At 47.0% G+C, this 19,691-nt stretch overlaps 1 protein-coding gene across 2 annotated transcripts; it reads right to left on the bottom strand.

Annotated features, from left to right (window-relative positions):
* Positions 1–1,230: 1,230 nt before the first annotated feature.
* Positions 1,231–13,554, bottom strand: TMEM120B (transmembrane protein 120B). 2 transcript variants are annotated; one of them, XM_061466299.1, is made up of 12 exons: positions 13,399–13,554; positions 9,606–9,724; positions 8,512–8,628; positions 7,726–7,785; positions 7,033–7,128; positions 5,889–5,978; positions 5,160–5,225; positions 4,170–4,231; positions 3,828–3,920; positions 3,213–3,277; positions 2,975–3,043; positions 1,231–2,029 (listed from the first exon to the last, which is right to left on the bottom strand). In XM_061466299.1, exons 1-12 carry the CDS (start codon positions 13,465–13,467, stop codon positions 1,916–1,918), a joined length of 1,020 nt encoding a protein of 339 aa, XP_061322283.1. In that variant the 5' UTR covers positions 13,468–13,554; the 3' UTR covers positions 1,231–1,915. The 2 variants fall into 2 exon arrangements, with proteins under 2 accessions (XP_061322283.1, XP_061322284.1); XM_061466300.1 differs by having other exon boundaries at positions 1,953–2,029; positions 2,971–3,043.
* Positions 13,555–19,691: the final 6,137 nt, after the last annotated feature.

Below are 19,691 nucleotides of genomic sequence, written 5' to 3'. Positions count from 1 at the left end.
TGTCTATCAGAGCTCATGCAGCTTTATCCTCTGCTGGGTACAAGACCAGCTGGTGAAAAACTGGTTTGGAGCGAAGCATCATTAGTGTTTTAAATACAGGATAAAGAGATCTTGATCCTTGAAATCTTACTCTTTCTTTTTTGTCCCCTCTCCTTCTCCAGCTTCTTTTTAATCAATTAATTCATTGAATTAATGAATCCCTATTAGCCTAAAATGGAAAATTAAAAACTAAGAAGTTTGCAGACATCTTTGATTATACAAAAATAATGAAGAGTTGTACATTACAGCCACTAGAAGAGATCTGTCAGTAAAAGACAAAGAACCACTCCTCACCTTACCCAGCTGAAACTGAAACATGAACGTGCAGGAAGTGAACGTGTTTACCCTCAGCTCCATGGAGAGAAGCTTTCTTGCTCTTTTAATCCGAGTTTCTCGTGCTGCAGAACTCGTTACTCACCACGAGCAGAGCTGCCCATCCCTGCAGGTCCACTGCTCCGATCCAGCAGGTTCCAGCATCACTCTCAAAATAAAACAATTTACAGTTCATAAATGGAGAGTTCAAAGGATGAAACAAACCCCAGACTCACGGGGTATGCAGAAGTCAGAAGGTAACATAGCAAGATACAGCCCAACTAGCGTGACAGTTGTTCAAAGTATGTAAACTGCCTTTCATTATCTCATTTCAATATTGTTCATGCCCACAGGACAGCGACATTGTCATTTTGCTGCCTTGCAGCAAGAGAACTGTTGAAACCAGTTCAAGCCTGTGGTGTGGATGTGTTTCTTCAGGAGCACACTTGCTGGGAGGACATCACTCTGGGATCACATTCTGCCAAAGCGTGTGCCCGGTACGGCCTTTGTGCTAGCTCAAAGGCAGGGTTTACAGTTGGGAAGAACACTGCCTAAAGCAGCTCACAATACTGAGCTGGCCTTAGGAGGTACAGATGTTGCAGCACCCAAAACGAGCTGATTTGGATGAGTAAGTTCAAGCAGCACAAGGAGCTCAGCAGGATGCCAGTACATAATGTACTGGCAGTACTTAACGCCATCCTCCTGAACGAGTCTTTACATTCTCTTAATTACTGGTACAAGTGCAGCATCTAAAGGCAGTATTTAGTATTTCTGCTGAGCCTGTCCCCCACCTTTCCAGAACAGTGTCTGAAAAACCAACCCAAAGGGCAAAGTGTGTTATTAAAAAGGGGCTGAAGCAGCTGTATATTGAATGGTTTATTAGGTCTGTTCCAGGCCTGGCCAGCTGACCTGGTCTCCCTGGAAGAAGGCTAGCAGACTTCCCTGCCATTTAAAAACTGCTTTTGCTTGCTTGGTTTTGTTTCCAAAAGAGGATTTCTCTTCTTTAAATAGCTTCTGAAAAGTGTATATATAGCAGCAATATGGTACAAAGATGGGCTTCTTTTTCACAGTACACACAGGTTGGTATTGCCACTGAGAACACACCTTCAACAAATGCCTTTAAAAACAGCATTTGGTCTGTGTTACTGACCAACCTGGAGTATTCATAAGCCTTTGCAAATCCAGTACCCAGAATTTAAATAATAAATCAGGAAAAAAAAAGTGTTAAATAGCATTCCAGAACTGGAATTACAGTAGATTCCACATTCTCCCAATGCTGGCACTTTGCTGGGCAGGTGCATGCTGCTCTATATACAGAAATAAAACCCCAAAAGCAAACATGGTTTGTATTAAATAGACATAAATAGCAGGACTGCAGACTGGAGAGCCATGCTTGTGGTAATACTGAGTCTGTGCTGGCAGTCCACATCCTTCACCAAGCACGGGGATGATGACTCCTTCCGAGCCTGTCCATTGTGTAGCTGGGGTTTATCAGGACCCATCCCAAACCCAGCGCCTGCCACGGGCAGCAGGATGGCAGCCAGCACCCAGGGAGGGGGGGAGGTCACAGCTTCTTCATTTTGTCTTTGTTCTTCTGGAGTTTAGTGTGCACGACTTTGAGGGTAGTGAGGAAGTTCCCGAGGAAGAGCAGCAGAAACGTGAAAGCCAACACAGAAACCTGGGAGAGAAGGGGAGGGGGGGGGGAAGAAACAACCAAGGTGAGAGCTGAGGGTACTGCTTTGGCCACATTAAATGAGTTCTGATGGGGCTTTGGTTGGCAAGTCCAGGCATCAATTAGCATGGAGATCCAAGGAGAAAAGATCATAGTCCAATATATATCCACACATCCAGCTGTGTGGGTTAACAGTATGATCATTTAAGTAGCATTTACTACTTTCAATATTGTAAGATGGATTATATTTAACACTGCCAGACTCGACCAGACAGTAAAACCAAATCATTAAGTTAAATGTAATGGATTAACATTATGTCCATGGAACAGCAGAGACACAGGCGTGGGGAACAATATGTTTCTGTGGGAAGGTGTGTTCCTCCGATCAAGGTGAGCACACAAGTTACTGCAAGATCCAAACAAAGTAAAGACCATCAGATTATGTGCAGCACTGCACATGTGATGCAGTCCAATCTGGATTTACAGGAGCAATAGTACAGCTGGAAAGACATGTTTGATAGGTGACAGCAACTGAAAACAAGTGGAAGGATCCCTAAAAACAGGGCAGTGATGGGGACAGTATGTTTTTAAGTGATTCATTGCCATCATTTTTTTGTCATTGTATTTCTGTATATATGACCCATGGTTCAGCTATAAAGAACCACCAGCAACTCAGCAGCCATTGCTACTAAACCCCCATATACATCAACAACATGGTATTTACCCACATATGTTTTCTCCCCTACACACTCTGCCTTTCAGTCTGTGCAGTCACCCATGGGTGGCAAGCTTCCCTACAGTAACTCACATTTGAGTTCCCTTGTGTAGGCTCTGTGCCACATCATCCTGAGATGTTTCGATGGAGTCAGATGCCCAAATATCCTTCAGGATGTGGTGATACACCCCCTCTCCCCTTGCTCTGTGCTATTTCTGAGCAGAACCAACACGCACCTGCCATTCTTTGCACTCCTTATGCCTCGACAATCCAAAAAGTGTGATTGCATTATAGAGCTGCCAGAACTACAAGGGAGAGAAAGAAAGAAAAGCAATTTCACTACTAGGAAAACCAAATCAACCAAACCATTAGAAACATTTATTAAGGGTGCACATGATCCAAAGCACCTTTTTATGGTGCTGCAGCTACCCAGGTCCTGCATTACAAAGCAAGAAACGGGAGTGCCCAACTTACATGTCCAAAGAACAGGAAGGGAAGGAGAAAGGTCAGCCCCCGCCACATCCAGGACTGAAATCCTTCTGGAAAAGGTTGACAGAAAGGGCAGAGAGTGAACATGTAACAGCCATGACTGGAGCTGCAGCCCTCCCACCCAGACCACCCCATAAGAGCTATTCCTGTCCTGCTCTGCAATAACCTAGCAATTTAAGATGTATAAAGGTGTGGTAATGGGAAGAGGATAAAGCTGTGGCTGCCCCATCCCTGGCAGCAGCCAAGGCCAGGTTGGACAGGGCTTGGAGCAACCTGCTCTAGTGGAAGGTGTCCCTGCCCATTGCAAGGGGTTGGATCTGGATGAGCTTTAAGCTCCTTTCCAACTCAAACTAATCTGTGATTCTGCAACAAAAACCTCCATCTTAACCCTCTGAAGACCTGACAGAGATCAGAGCCTTCTGCTCCCAACCCACAGGACCCAATGAGGGGGATAAAAGCCTCACTCCCCTTCCTGCCTTAAGACACTTGGCAGGGCAGGGGGGTGGCAGCTCTCTCAGGAGGCCACACAGCCCCTCTCCCTATCACTGCATCCAAAACCCGTGCAAATCATCACAAAGAAAGTACTGCAGAAAACCTCACCTACTGTGAGGTCCAAGTGGTTTCTCTCCCCCAAAGCACGGAGACGATAAAGGCAGCCCCTTTGGTAATAATACTGTAAGAACTGAACACAACCTCGAGAAGGAGAGAGAAAACATCACTGCATTGGCTGTTGAGAAGCATAATAAAGGTATCAAATAATTTTAATAATGTTTAATCCAAGAGCATTTAAACTATTGTTTATCTTTGCACACTGCATATTTGTTATCTTTATATTCTCCCAGTTTAATACTCCAGTATTTACCAAACAGAAGTGTTTTCTTCTAAGCACATAAGACACAAAGCTCTTTTAGCCCATGAATTAGCAAGGGAAGAGATACTCACTCTGAAATATTGAAAATGCTAAAAATTGACTGCGGAACATCTGATACATGAGTCCATCTGGCCTGAAAGCAAAATACAAAGGAGGTCTATTTGTTTGATCAGAAGCAGATGATGCAGTGCCCTTCCCCTTCACCACCAAGCCAGATCCCATTAGCAAATGAAGCAAGCAGCTGGTACTCAGCCCGCTCCACCCCATTGGGAGCCCAGAGAGGATGCTACTGCCTCATATCCCAACTCTGGTGTGTAGGAAATGCCCTCACTGATCAGGTTTCCCCTCTCCAACATGCATAAATGCTGTCCCCTCTTATTCATTTGCCTATCACAGCTTTCTCCAGGCAGCAAAGCCATTCAGCAGCACCTGCATGGTTGTGCTCCTTATCCCAAGGGTAGGTCAGGACAGTCAGAGGACAAAGGACCTTCTGCTCCTGCCACTACATCATCCCCTCACACATTCAGGACCAGAAACATTTCTTGTTGCCAAACAACCTTTAATAATTAACTCATCAGTTCATGCCAAAGTCAAGACAGGTTGCACAGGGGCCTGTCCTGCTGTCCTACAGCACTGTTTGACCAACACCACCACCCCTTGGAAGGTAACTTGCATGTTTGGCTTTATATTCTGTCTGTCGTCTGGGTTCAGTGAAGGCACCAAACGGATTCATTTTGTGGTGTCCTCCCTCTAAAGCAAAGTGATGATTATTTGCTCAGTTACACAGAGACAGAAATCAAGAGTCTTGCAGAGATTTGGCCACCATCAGCATAACTATGGCTGAGGGTTTGGGTTGGCTTCTGTCTTTTTTAGCTCAGCAATGTAAATACAAAGTTTAAGTGTTGTATTTATCACTGAAAACATCTGTAACATCAGACATACACTAAGTCTGAAGCTTCACCATGTGCCCCTATGGCCACAGCTTTGTGGCCATGCTGGATTTAAATACTCAGATGATGCAAACACCGTGAAGCACCTCGAGCAGGCGAGAGCAGACTCACCATGTCAACATTACTCCAGACAGGAATGTGGAAACGTAGTGATGAGAGACCCACCAGCCTTTGATCCTGAACAGACAAAATGTGGCAGTTAGACCAGAAACATGGATTTGAGCACTGTTAAGTCTGGCTTTACACTTACAGACAAAAAAGTGATTCTGACTGGGGAGGGGGGAATGTCAGGAAACAAAACAGATGGCACGATTCAAGCAAAAGGGCTGTGGAACACTGTCCTGGCAGTATGGCTTAATCTCAGCCATGAATCCACAACTGCTGGAGGGAGGCTCAGGACCAGAACACATCCTGCATGCTCCCACAAGCTCTCCAGCACAGCAAGCAGCAGCAGCCCCTGCAGCATGAGGTACCACAGTGACTAATGATGTGCAGCCCACACAGCCTTTTTTCTTTCCAAGCCAGTAAGTGACATTTTCAAGTCCTTCCTATGAGGTGGCTGCTTCTTTCAGACACAAATGCTGCAGAAAGGCCAGAAAATTATAGTGAAGTACAGGGTGGCAGGGAGGCAGAACCTTCTCCTCCCTCCCCAGGCCTCAGGTGGTCACATCTGCATTGGGAAGCAACCAGGAAGGGGGATGGAGACAAGAGACCCTGCAGAGAGGCATCAGCATCTTGGTTTTACTGGGCTTCAGTGCTAAGCTGAATCCTCTTTTGTTGCTTGTTTTTCTTTTAAAGGACACTTCATACTTTAAATAGTGTCTGCAGGTGGCACAGTACCTTGATCCATTGCTAATGAGAATGCTTTCCCGTATCGTCAGCGTGCAGTAATACCACACTAACAGAAAGTTAAACACTTCATCTGTCACCCTGTTAAACAGAAAACACACACAGTAAAAGAAATGCTGTTAATTATAAGGACACGTTCAAAGAAAATCCCTGTTTTACCTCCCTCCTCTTGGGCAAATGAAACCTGACCAAGGGAGGCCACAGACACCATACCTGGTCCTGAACGTCTCTAACCCACATGCAGAGCTGCACACATTAGCAGCACCCCAGGCTCTGAGCCCTTTCCTCTGGGAAGGGCCTCGTGATACAGCACTGCAGATCTTTAGCTGATAAGCAGGTATGCAGAGATGACATTAATTCCTTCTGAAGGAGAGAAAGCACCATGGAAAGCAGCAGATGATCCAATTTAGAGAGGCATTTCCAGGCTAATTTAATGAGGAGATTCCACGAGATCTATATAAATCCAATCAACTAAAGAGCAGAAGTGCACTACACTCTAGGGAGGGAAAAACCTCAACAAATCAACTTGATTTTGCCATTTGCAAACCTTTCCAGCCAAAGGGGCTCGGGCAGCATCATTCCCTGGTACAACCTTCCATTCACCCAGACCCACAGAGACCTCAGTGGAAGAGCCCAGCTCCAACACCTTCTGTTTTTTAAGCCAAACTGAAGAGCAGAAGCTTGTTTGTGCTCATTTTATCACAACCTAGAGATAACATTCCAGGTGTGATCATTTCATGCAAATCTTCTCTTGTTGCCTTTGCAACCCCAGAGTTGCAACATGATGCCAGCCCCTACCTCAGACAATGCATGAGCTCATTCCCAAGCACAGTGTGATGCCAGAAAAACAACAGATCAGGGCACATGATCATAGAATAGTTTGGGTCAGAAGAAACCTTGATGTTGGGCTTCTCTTAGTTATGAGAGACTCCGAGAAAAGTTAAACAAGGGAAAGCAAGTAGCTAAAATACAGCTCCTGCCACTGCTGAAGAGGTGCAGAAGCTGTTAGGATGTCCAACTGCTCAAAGCCTAATCACTGCCAGAGCCTGTCTCGCCACCTTGTCTTAACAGAAGTTAGTTCAAACCCAGCACACTTCTATTCAAAATACTTGATTAGAAGTAGCTTGCAGCTTACCTGTAGTGGAGAATAAACCTGCAGGTGACGGCCCCGAGTAACAAGATTATTGTCAGATAAAGTTTGAACTTCTCATACTCATCTTTGTAGGCAAACCTGGAAGGGAAGAGAAGGACTCAAAAGGGTGTTTATCGAACATGGCTTCACTGCTTTCAAACCAAATACAAATCCCCACGCCAAGCCCAGAGACAGGCAGTGCTTGAAACACTTAGAAAACCAGCAGACAGCAGTGAAAGGCAGCGCTCTGCCTGCAGGGTCCACTACGCTGCATGGTCCATTATGCTGCAAGACAACAGCCTAAGTCCATCACAGCTGGTTTCTGGGGTTTAGATTTTAAAAGAAGACTTTTAAATTTAAGTTTTTTCTCTTTTTTTTTTTTTAGTCAAAAAATATTAAAAACCATAAACCTCAATTTCTGGAGCACCATATGCCTGGAAGTCACAATGCCATTTTCATTGCAACCCCTGCCTTATACAATTAAGGCAACAGGCTGGGCTGGGCTTAAAAGCAAGTGATTGTCCATCAGAGTCATATGAAGCATTATCTTGGCCCATATCATGGTCCACCTTCCCCACCTTCAACATTTGATCTATCAGACCCAAGAGAAATCCATTCCCGTCTCTGGACTTGAGTTCACACCCACAGCTGGCCCCAGAGAAACCGAAATCCACACATGCAGAAACACTCACTCACTTTGCTTGGTTACTCAGGAGAGTTACATTCACATTTCCCAGGACCAGGTTTAAGTACAAGCTGGAAGACAGAAAATAAAAGCAGACCCAAGTCATTCCTTTTATTTCAACACCACAGGATGACCTAGATTGAAGCAGATGAGACCAGTGTTTCTGTAGGGTTTTAATTAAGGCAAACTGGAAAAATACCCAATAGAACAGGATTTAAACAGGAAAGATTGATCAGCATCTCCAAGAAATTACAGAAAAGCTTTATTTTCCTGGTCCCTTTTCTGTACTACAGCCTAAGGGCAGGATTTGTAGTGTGCACTGTCCAAAACAAGTAATAACAGGGAGAAACATAAGACTCCAATAGAAACATCCAAAGGGCTGCAGTATCACACAGCCCTTGTACAGAAAGAAACCTGTCCTGGCAACCCCACCTGAAGCAAAGTATAGATATTAGAGTGGCTGAAAACATTATTTAAGCGTCACAGAGAGAAGAATCCTTGCACTGATTTGATCTTTTAAAAACGAGCACAGGACAACATCAGTGTGGAACAGTGAATTGCAGGATCTCCCCTAAATGCAGGGTCACTTTTATCTGAACAAGAAAACCTGCACTGCCTACACACTGTACATTCACATACGCTTCCAGCTAATGAGCTGTGTACAAGTGACACAGCACCTCAGCAAGAGATTTATGACTAATCCAATTTTACATGTATTTCTTCAACATGCACATTATCCTTTGGGAGCACCACTGCTGTGATAAGCAGCACGCGTGCCTCCCCAGCAAAGCACGTACCCGTTCTTCTTTGGCAAGTAGGCTTCCATGTCAAAGAAGGCATTTTGCCTCTCCTTGATCTGGCTGCTGATCTCCTGAATGAGAGCAAACTCTTCAGGACTCGCTCTGGCCTTGCACCTGCAAGAACACAGAAACAGGATATTCCTGGTCATGTTTTTACCTCCTTTTTTGTTTAGAGGAAAATAACATTGTCTTAAACCCCACGCTGTTAAAAAACAAACCCTGCGAGTTGATGCCATTGTGCACTTTGCTGCTGTGTTTCTGCAGCACCATTTGTCTTCATGGCTTTATTTCACTGCCTGGTTTATGTTGTTGTAGGTTATTTTAACTAGCTGGTTTATAAATCAGCTTCTCTCTTCATCTCAGCTCAGTGACAGGATCCTTTATTTCTTCCCTAGCAGAACACTTAGGGAATACCATGCTTTTTTGCAGGGATTTTTTCCACTTTGGGAACTTTGTGTGTGGTTTCAGGTACTGCCATTGCAGAGGGTGCAGCTCTTCAGGCATGAAACATTTCAGGACGCAGCAAACACATCTGATGATTTACTGACAAACTGGGGTTTTACCAATTAATGGAAAACAGCACTGCACAGCGGTGTTGGCAGCCCCTGGTGTTGGAGGTGGTGGATTCAGAGCTGCACACAAGGAATTTAGCCTGTGTGCAGGCTGCAAGCAGCCAGAGACAGGTCCCTCCTGTAAATCCACCAGCAACAAGTTACACCTTCAGATTCAGGGATCGATGCTGCTCTTCCTGCATAGCTTATGGAGCAAAGCTTTGCTCACCTAGCAAGACAAGTGGACCAAAATCTGTACAGTCCTGCAGCGTACAGCATGTACTGCAAGGATACAAATCCACAGAGGTTTTGATCCTTTGATCCTCAAAGATCATCTTTATTTACAGGACTCCATTCCTCATGGGGTTATGAACATTGACCTGGCGATGATAGATGGAGGTGAATCAAGAATAATATGGAGCAAAATCAGCACTGCAACACAGATTGTGTATTAAAATGCTAAAACTCCAAACATTTTAGCCTTTTGGGAAGGGGAAACATCTCATCCCTGCCTCCTCCACCCTCCAGGTCTCCCGTTACCGTTGCAGGCTGTGCTTCAGATCCCTTAGTGTCTTCTTCTGACGGTGTATGGAGCTGCTGCAGGCTGTCTGCAAGCCAGTGACTTCTTCCAGTTTCTGTCTGTAAACTTTGTGTGTTTCCTGCAGAAACAGAGGAGACAATTGGTAGGAAGAGCCCTTCTAGGTTGCACACTGCAGTTAGTCCTTGCCTTCGAAGGAAGCAAGTAAAACCCTTTGTTTCTAGCAGTCAATACACACCCCTGCAAAGAAGCAAGGATGGGACGATGCCAAATCAGCCCAAATCCAGCACAGCTGAAATGGACATTAACAAAAGTCCTGTGAAAGGAAGAACATCCTCTCTACACATCTCATTTTCTCTTCTCAATAAACCATTCCACTTGGGAGCTCCTCATTCCCATCCCACCCTGTAACAAAACCCCTAATCTTCCATTTAATCCCAATCTGTCCCTATCAAATGGGTGGCTAAATCACAGTGCAGGAATTGATTTCACATGCAGATTAAATTTGATGGAAAAAAAAAAAGAAAGATGAGGACCCAGAGCAGAAAAGAAAAATCACACAAATCCATGCCTGGGGGTTTAGGCACTCCCTGGCCACCACTGCCATCTCCACCCAAGGCAGGTTCAAGCAACCAACTGTCCCATCTTCTGGTTTAAGATTTTAACCCATCCCCTCCCAGTGGCATTAGATGGTCCTTGAGAAGAACTTCTTGATCTCAGCTCATTGATCCTCTGAAGCCCCCAGTCAGTGTTTGACTGGCCATAACAAGGATGTGCTGGCCAACTGCAAGCCCACCAAAAGGTGCCTGTGGTCTCATACCCCTCCCCTCTGCTTTGGAATAAGCATACTCTGCTTTTCCACCCTTTACAATGATTTCAGCGCTTTCCCAAGTGCAAGGAAACCTCAGCAAAGGCTGACCAGGCACCCAGGAATGTCCTCTGGGCAAATTTTAAGATCTAAAATAACTTGGAAAACAAGAGTTTACAGAGTTAGTGCCAAGAGAAGGTATGGGTTAAATAGATATTTGCACTTGCTGCTTTATCTACCAGCACATCAAGGACCACAGAAAATTACCACTGGTTTTCCCAGCACATAAACCTGGTGGTGAAACCATAAAAAACAAATCTTTGCTCTCCTCTTCATTAGGACCAGGCTGGTAACTGCTCATTATTTACAAGAGCGATGCAAAACAAGCTCTGGTATCCAATTAAAAACCCTAATAACCAAACTAACCACGTCCAGGCACTGCAGCTCCAATCAGTTCAGGACTGGCTTGGCTTTGCTTAGCACAGGCAGGACTTCGGGGCTCCATGGATTGCACAGTAACTCGTTCTGCTTCTCTAGATGTCACGCAACAGAGTCTTTTAAAAGACTGGTTCAAAGGGTGTGAGAAGCTCCTTTCGCCAAAAGAGTGTTCAAGTATTTATTGGAAGCACAAATGGGCAAGTTGAGAGCTGGTAAATTCTACTGCTAGCCAAAACCATCAGGATAATCACTTCAAAATGACACTGGTATTTAGAACATAACATTTGCTAGCAGTGCACTTATTTATTCATCAAGAGAGGCAACTACTTAGAAAGGGGACTTACTGACAGCACAGGGAGCTCAGCACTGCCTTTACATTAACACTTATAACCCACAGGCCAAATACCTGCCCCAGGGGTCGGGTTCAGCTCCAGCTCCCTCTCCACATAGGAAACATTAAGCATCGAAAAACAAAGGACCCATGCACCAGGGAGAGGAGTATCTCTGCCCTGAGTTCAATTGCTCCCAGCAAAGATGTGGGGGTTGTCTCCACACCTGAATGACAAGATTTACAACACCAGGACGGTGACTGCCCCAAGGGGATGCTCAGTGCAGCAGCATCAGCCCCTTTGAAGCCCTTCAAGTCAAAGCTCCCCAAATACAAGTGTACCCCCAGTTCTCCTTACCGGCAGCCACCCAGCACATTTGGGGCAGAAGCTATGACCAGCTACGTCCAAGGTGCTCCTCTGCAGGAGAACACAGCCCCTGACCCAGAACTTATACTGCAACTATAAAATGAAACTGGGTATGAGTGCAATGAAACTGAGATTGTTTTGCCCCATGGGGTCAGGGCTGCTCTCAATACAAAAATCTGCCCACCATCAATTTGTTTCCCTCATGGCATTGAGCAAGGGACCCTTTTAATGGGAGTGACTAAAGTATCTTGGAAAATACCATGGAGCTCTTTGGGCAGCTCCTGTACAGACCCAGGCCAGCGTTTCCAGCTGAAGATGAAAGCCAGGTCAGCCAAATACAGTGCTGAAGGGGAGTGATGCAGGCATTGAGGAGGTAAAGCTGCTACTAGGAAAACCAGGATCCTCAAGAGCAAGAGATGCTGTGAGTGCATCCAAAAAGCCATGTGCAAGGGCAGGCATGAGCAGACACCCACATGCGAGTTCCTTCTTACTCAAGAGTTGGGTTTTCTATGCCAACACATCATGGTTTGACTTGAATCCAGCTCAGAAGTACAGAGCTGTCCTCCAAAAGCACATTTAAGCACCACCAGCATCTCACAGAGCTGGAGATGACAACACCGTGTTCAGACACAAAGCCCACTTGTGCACCCTGAAGCTCTAAGATAACAGATGTTATTCCAGCTTTTCACCTCTACAGCACTAATTGCTTGGCAGTGACACCTCCAGCAGCTGCCACCACATAGAAAGCACTTCTATTTTCCTTTTACTGATGGGGAAACTGAGGCAGGGCTTACGTCATCAACGTTTTGCTGTGGTTTAGGTCAGATCTTAGCAAACTTCTGGGCCAGAAGGCCAGTGAGCACACACAGCAAACAAGTGATCAACAAAACCACACCAGCTGGTGCTCCCCCCCGGATGCCCAACCACCACCTTTCCTTCTGCTAACAAGCCCACAACCTGAACTGACTGTAATGAAGACAACGAGCTAAATCTGGAAATCACACTTCTATTTTTCCTGTGGTGCACGTTCTGTTTAACAGCCTAAAAGAGGCAAAACCAGCCCCGGGGAGCCTCAACAGCCGGTGCTTTAAAAATGCCTTAAAGATGTAAAGCACATGTGTAGGTGCAGCGTTGATCACATACAGGGAAGGGAAGCCTTCTGGAGGTAACAGCATTTTGCAAGAACAGCTCTCAGCCCCTGGTCTGAAGTCTTTCTGTCCCTCAATGCACTTTCACAGGATGAAAAACATCATCTGAATCCTTCATATCCCACCACAGGAAATTAAAGTCCAGTCAGGAGATGTTCACAGCACTGGTGCTACTTGCGCTGCTCTTTGTGCAGTGCTATGGGTGCACGAAACCACCAGGTCTCCCTTTTCCATCCTTGCTCCAGCAGCAGGAACCGTAGCACTGTGTCCTCTCCGTGCCTCGTCAGAGAAACCCAGGGCACGGCCATGCTTTGGTCTGGGATGTCCCATGCACACACAGCACCTAGCTGGGGATACTGGGTCACAGTTTTTGGGGTGCTGCACAAGAACGCGTATCCCATGCACAGCTCTGCTTCGTGCAGGCACCCGGGCCTGGGCAAAGGCTCCGTACACGCGTGCCCCTGCAAAGCTCAGCCCACCCGGGCCGGGGGCTGAGCCCTCCCGCACGCCAGCGAGCTGCTTCCCGAGGCAGCGGGACCCCGCTCTACCGAGGCTCCCTCCCCGCCTGCAGCAGAGCAGAGCGCGGGGCAGAACCTCAAGCCGCTAAAGCGATGCAAAAGCAAAGCCGGGGAGGGCGGCGCGGAAGACGCAGCAGACGCGAAACCGGGCAAGACACCGCGATGGCCCGCACGGCCCCGGAGCTCACCTGCAGCTGCTGGAACTCCTCGCCCAGCTCCAGCCACTCCCGGCGGCACCGCTCCAGCTGCACCCTCATGGCGCTGACTCGGAGCCGGAGCAGCGCAACCGGCAACGGCACCGGCGTGAGCCCGCACCGGGGCCGCGGGGAGGGCCACGTGCGCCCATGACGTCATGGCGCGGGGCTGGGCGCGGCGCCGCGGTGGCGCGCGCCAACCCGCCCTACCCGCCCCGCCCCGTCTCCCGCCCGCGGGCACCGTGCTTCTCGGTGGTCGCTCCCGGCAGGCATGGCTGCCCTCAGCGAGCGCTCACCGCGGAGCGCGTTCCCTTCAGTCACATTCCCTTCAGTCACATTCCCTTCAGTCACGCTCCCCTCGCCCACCGCTCCCCTCAGCCATGCTCCCCTCAGCCACACTTCCCTCGGCCATCACTCACCTCAGCAGTCGTTCACCTCAGCCCCTCAGCCACGGTCCCCTCAGTAATCACTCCCCTCAGCCATTTTCCCTTCAGTCAACACTCCCCTCGGTCTTCGCTCCCCTCAGCCACGCTCCCCTCAATCACTGTTCCCCTCAGCCATGTGCACTTCAGCCGTCGCTCCCTTCAGCCATAGCTCCCCTCAGCCGTCGCTCCCCTCAGCCATTGCTCCCCTCAGCCATTGATCCCCTGAGCCACGCTCCCCTGAGCCATCACTCCCCTGAGCCATCATTCCCCTCAGCCATCGCTCCCCTCAGCCACGCTCCCCTCAGCCACGCTCCCCTCAGCCATCGTTCCCCTCAGCCACGTTCCCCTCAGCCATAGCTCCCCTCAGCCATCGCTCCCCTCAGCCATAGCTCCCCTCAGCCATCGCTCCCCTCAGCCATAGCTCCCCTCAGCCATCGCTCCCCTCAGCCATAGCTCCCCTCAGCCATAGCTCCCCTCAGCCATCGCTCCCCTCAGCCATAGCTCCCCTCAGCCATCGTTCCCCTCAGCCATAGCTCCCCTCAGCCATAGCTCCCCTCAGCCACACTCCCCTCAGCCACACTCCCCTCAGCCATAGCTCCCCTCAGCCATAGCTCCCCTCAGCCATCGCTCCCCTCACCCATGCTCCCCTCAGCCATGCTCCCCTCAGCCATCGCTCCCCTCAGCCATCGCTCCCCTCAGCCATAGCTCCCCTCAGCCATAGCTCCCCTCAGCCATCGCTCCCCTCAGCCATAGCTCCCCTCAGCCATCGCTCCCCTCAGCCATAGCTCCCCTCAGCCATCGCTCCCCTCAGCCACACTCCCCTCAGCCATAGCTCCCCTCAGCCATAGCTCCCCTCAGCCATCGCTCCCCTCAGCCATGCTCCCCTCAGCCATGCTCCCCTCAGCCATAGCTCCCCTCACCCATGCTCCCCTCAGCCATAGCTCCCCTCACCCATCGTTCCCCTCAGCCATAGCTCCCCTCAGCCATTGCTCCCCTCAGCCATCGCTCCCCTCAGCCACGCTCCCCTCAGCCATGCTCCCCTCAGCCATCTCTCCCCTCAGCCATGCTCCCCTCAGCCATAGCTCCCCTCAGCCATCGTTCCCCTCAGCCATCGCTCCCCTCACCCACGTTCCCCTCAGCCATAGCTCCCCTCAGCCATCGTTCCCCTCAGCCATCGCTCCCCTCACCCACGTTCCCCTCAGCCATAGCTCCCCTCACCCATCGTTCCCCTCAGCCATAGCTCCCCTCAGCCATCGCTCCCCTCAGCCATGCTCCCCTCAGCCATCGCTCCCCTCAGCCATGCTCCCCTCAGCCATCGTTCCCCTCAGCCATTGTTCCCCTCAGCCATTGTTCCCCTCAGCCATCGCTCCCCTCACCCACGCTCCCCTCAGCCATAGCTTCCCTCACCCATCGTTCCCCTCAGCCACGCTCCCCTCAGCCATGCTCCCCTCAGCCACGCTTCCCTCGACCATCGCTCCCCTCAGCTGAGCCTGTGATGTCTTTCTACCTCCTGGGAGATCACAGCTGTTTGTATAATCTCATTATTTCAATCACATCTTCTGGAATAAAACCAAAGCAAGGTAAAATAACAGTGAATTCTTTTAACTTGATCTAGAGAATTTGTTTATTATGATGAACGTAGTTTGACATGACAGGAATAGAAATTACATATTTTAATTACGTTTATCAATTTTAAAAGGACTCTAATTTCTGAGCTAGGAGTTATTAAATAAAATATCACATCAGTTATGTATCACTGGCTATAGCCCTGAGTGACTGACATTCCCATATCCACATTCTCAGCGTTCATTTTATTTAACTATCAACTTCTGCAGTTTTTCATTCCACAACTCAAACATGCTCCAAATCCAGATTTCTTGAAAGAAGAGGCTCAAATAACCTTAATAAACGTTCATTCTTTAACTTTGCACCGAGTTTTCAGATCAGCGCTCTCCTTTAACGCAGAGCCTGCGGAAAGGAAGAGGATACTCGCTAATCCAGAAAGCCTGTGGAAAACTGCAGCCCAACGTGGTTTGTACCCTGGGAGAGCTGCTCCCACCAAAAAGGAGGGGAGACTTGGAAAGAAACCCTTTCCCACAAGGCTGCCTCTGAATCCGAAGTCAACCAGAGACATTTACATCTCAAACCTTCCACTTCTTCCTATTCGTCCTAAACCCTGCTAATAGTAAGTCTTAGAAACAGAGTGGTGGGGTAACTCCTTCAGTGTTGTACCCACTCGGTGCTGATCCAGCTAAACCTGACATACACTTGGTTGGTGTCCAAGACCCTCCCACCTCTTCCTCTGGCTTTTCTTTGGAATATAGCAGCAGTAAGACACACATCTGAGCATCCTACTTCCACAGTATGTTGTTGTCACATTTCTCACCTTTAAAGAATTCCAACATATGTTCCTCTAAACATTTTCCTTCTATTTATTCTACAAAGTTCCCAAAATAAACTTAAGTTATTGATTCTGTCAGTTTTCAGTTGGTTTGGGCATTTCACTTGGGTGATTCCCCAAGCTTTGTGAGACCAAACTTAGCTTGGAGCAGCTGCCTCCTTTCACTGCAGAAATGACTGGTTTCAGAATACTGAGGTCCTTTGGGTTTATGTAACTGAAAAAAGCCCTTCCTCTTTAAACATCACATGTCGTGGGACCTTGCTCCACAAATGAAGTGTTTCTGGGCATGTTTCCCCACACACCCTCCCCATTGCTCAGTTTGCTCTTCAGTGTGTCCAACCTGGAAGAAAGTTGAGAGCTGAAAGTCTATTGCAATGAATTGTATTGGCAGATTCATGGGCTAAGCAAAAGTATGATTTACAACGACTGTTTTAAGAGCTTCTTTTTGGTCTTAATAAATGTAGAGTTTAATCAAATGCCAGACAACTGAAGCAACAATGGTACGAACAGCAACAGAACTGAAGCTACATCAATCCCAGGTGGAGGAAGCTGGGCTGGTGCTCCTCAGTGGTCAAGGTCTATGAGAGTAAAACAAGAAAGCAGTTTTAAAAATAATCATTTAAAACCAGCCAAGAAGGAGATTTGGGGCCTAATTTTGGCTGAAAAAGCTGGAACAAAGGAAATTGCACCAAAGCAAAACCAAGTTCTCCTCCCAGCCCATCATGACCTGGATTTTGACCCTTCTTTTTGCAGTGGCCTCGAAATCATGCGACAATTGAATATTTGTTTGCAAGGAAAAGTCAGAGGCTCCTTGTAAGTGTTGTTTAACGGCCTCCCAGCTGTGTTCTGATTCATTCCAGGGTAAGGATGCAACACACATTTCTCCTGCTCTATGTTCCCAATCACATTGCAAAGACAATTGCGTTTACATGGCTGACTGCCGATCTGCTATCCACACGACAGCTGTTTCTAATGCTTGTAATTGAGCCAATATTTCTTCATCAGTATTTTCCTGTGTTTGTAATTCTGATATGATATCAGTCAATACCTCTCTTACCGTTTCTGCTGTTCAAATGGACTCAGTTAAGGCTGCTATTGCCGCTGAGGTAGAGGTTAAAATAACGATGGCGGATACAATGGCAAATATTAAGCATTCTAGAAAACTCTTTACTCTTTTTCTAGGGGAACCTAATTCTTCCTGTAATATCCTAGCAAAATGACTTAACCCATCACTTTCTTCCCAATGACACAGGAATCCACATTTTATTGAATCCACAATTTGTTAAATTCACAGGAATCCACATTTCAGATCGTCTTCATAATACAATCAGATTTTTAAAAGATTGCCTTCTAATATGGTTAGAGACACCTGTGTGATAACTTACATGAGTTAGATTCATATGATACGAGTGATTTTTCCTAACAATCATTAAATCTTTAGCCAAAGCAAAAATATACTGATGCGTGACACAAATAACAGCATTCTCCTTAGTTGCTTTTGTTACATTGGCTATGACATTACATAAATATAAAATGTTTCAATTGCCTTTCCATAAAGGCAAAACTCAGTCTCCAAATATGTGTTTGCAAAGCTGATGCTGCATCATTTAAAGACTCAAAAAATTGCAACACGGCTCCTGCTGATACCCTGTTATGCTATGCCAAACTGTGGTTATGTTTACCGAAGGGTACTGTGGTATTTAGTTCTCTATCCTATAATTGTCCATAAGGGTCCCAACTGATCACTGCATCCATTGCTGGTGTTTGATTTCTAGGATACCTTCCCAGGCACGCATTCCATGTCATAGGTGAGGTAGATTTGCTAAGTCTACAATGAGAGAGATCAGGAAGTTGCCTGGCCCAGGATGTTTTATTAAATTGATATTCGTCCCCTTTTATTCCTGGAATAGTGACAAGTATACATGAACGACGAATCTGACCTTCCCGAGCAATCAAGTGTTTTTGAGGTTGTATTTGAACACAACTGTTCTCAGTGTCATTATTAATTTTTAGGCAAAGGGGAAACCAATCACTTACATAAAATGAGGTATTCATTTCACGTGAGTCATTCAACTGGGCACCATCCGACGCCAGCCAGGCTCCACTGATCCAATCAGTACCATTATTGCTGAGTGGTGGTGATGGATCCCACCAGGAAAGAGGCCGGAAACTTGGTGGATTCAGTATATGAGTTCAATGCAGCTGAGTCAGAATAACAGCTCCTGATGACCATACCGTAAGTCCACAGATATTCATATAACTTCCACCCTAAATAATGCCAAGCTGGGTTTGTTTGACCCTTTTCCTCTGCCACTATCAGTCTGTATTTCTGTAAGTCATGGATCAAGTAAATATTTATTGAGTTTCAAACATGTCTATAATTTTGGTCAGCAAAAGCTGTGGCTGGGTGATACATAGCTTGGACTTGCAGTTCAAAAACCTCGGGCAGCCTGTGCTGTTTAAAAATAAACAAGTTAAATGGGCTGAATGAGCTGATTATTTCAACTGACAAACCCTCAGTTTACTGCAGTGCAATACAGGGCTGAAATATTCAAAATCGTACTTTTCCTGAAGGGGCTATTTCTGGTTGTAATTTAAGGCTGTAGTTTTTGGGCTGCAGTAAGCATTTTTTCTTCTCCCTCATGGGTTTCTCTCATTTCCTTCACAACCCCCTGTCCCCACTCTCCCCCATACAACTGGCCACAGGAAAACACAGGAATGATTGTCCTCAGTAATTCTTAGGCTCTGCCCAAAACCAGAGCATGTTTAAGTGGATGAGTGGGAATAAATCCTTCCTGAGCATCTTCATTTCATTTTTAATAACAGGAAATATTTTCTCTTGTATAAGTATTTCCTAACTTCGTCAACTTCCATAGTTTTCTGTTTGGTTTTCCTGTTTAGAGAAGTCTTTGACTTCCACCTGCATCCTGCATCCCTGGATTCAGGGAGATGCAGAGCCATCCAGCTGCACCAGCAAATCCTCTGCCCATCCTGACTGCAGCAGAGACAGTCCTGGATGAAACAGCCTTACAGTTTCACTATTTCCCATATTCCCTGTTACTCCCTGTTGCCATCAAACCTGAAAGATCTTTCCCTGCTTCCAGTTGAAACTGCACGTTACCCCAGCATGCACCATCCCCTCCTGAGCACCTTCTGTCCTACTCAAGTGTGGATACAGTGTTTAAGCCACCTTTAATACTACAGACACTGAAGATGGCAAATGGGTACCCATCAGGGAATACCAAGCTGTATCCCACCTCTGCAGAGGCTCCAACGTCCCCCACCTATCTCAAAATTTCTACCATCCAGCCTGCATCTAACCATCCATCCTGGTACACCGTGTTGCGTACCAAAAATGTGGTAAAAGGATGGGAATAAACAAGCACCTTTGGCTCATGGGAGTGACACAAGAACTTTGGTTTATATTTGAAATATGCACTGTTAATTACCTGTTAGGGAAG

The sequence above is a fragment of the Pezoporus flaviventris genome, unplaced genomic scaffold (assembly GCF_033815535.1).
Source record: "Pezoporus flaviventris isolate CSIRO_AGI_PZ_B2104156 unplaced genomic scaffold, CSIRO_AGI_Pfla_v1 ptg000041l, whole genome shotgun sequence".
NCBI lineage: Eukaryota > Metazoa > Chordata > Aves > Psittaciformes > Psittacidae > Pezoporus > Pezoporus flaviventris.
The sequence above is the reverse complement of the archived record's forward strand: the minus strand, read 5'-3'. Positions and strand labels throughout refer to the sequence as shown.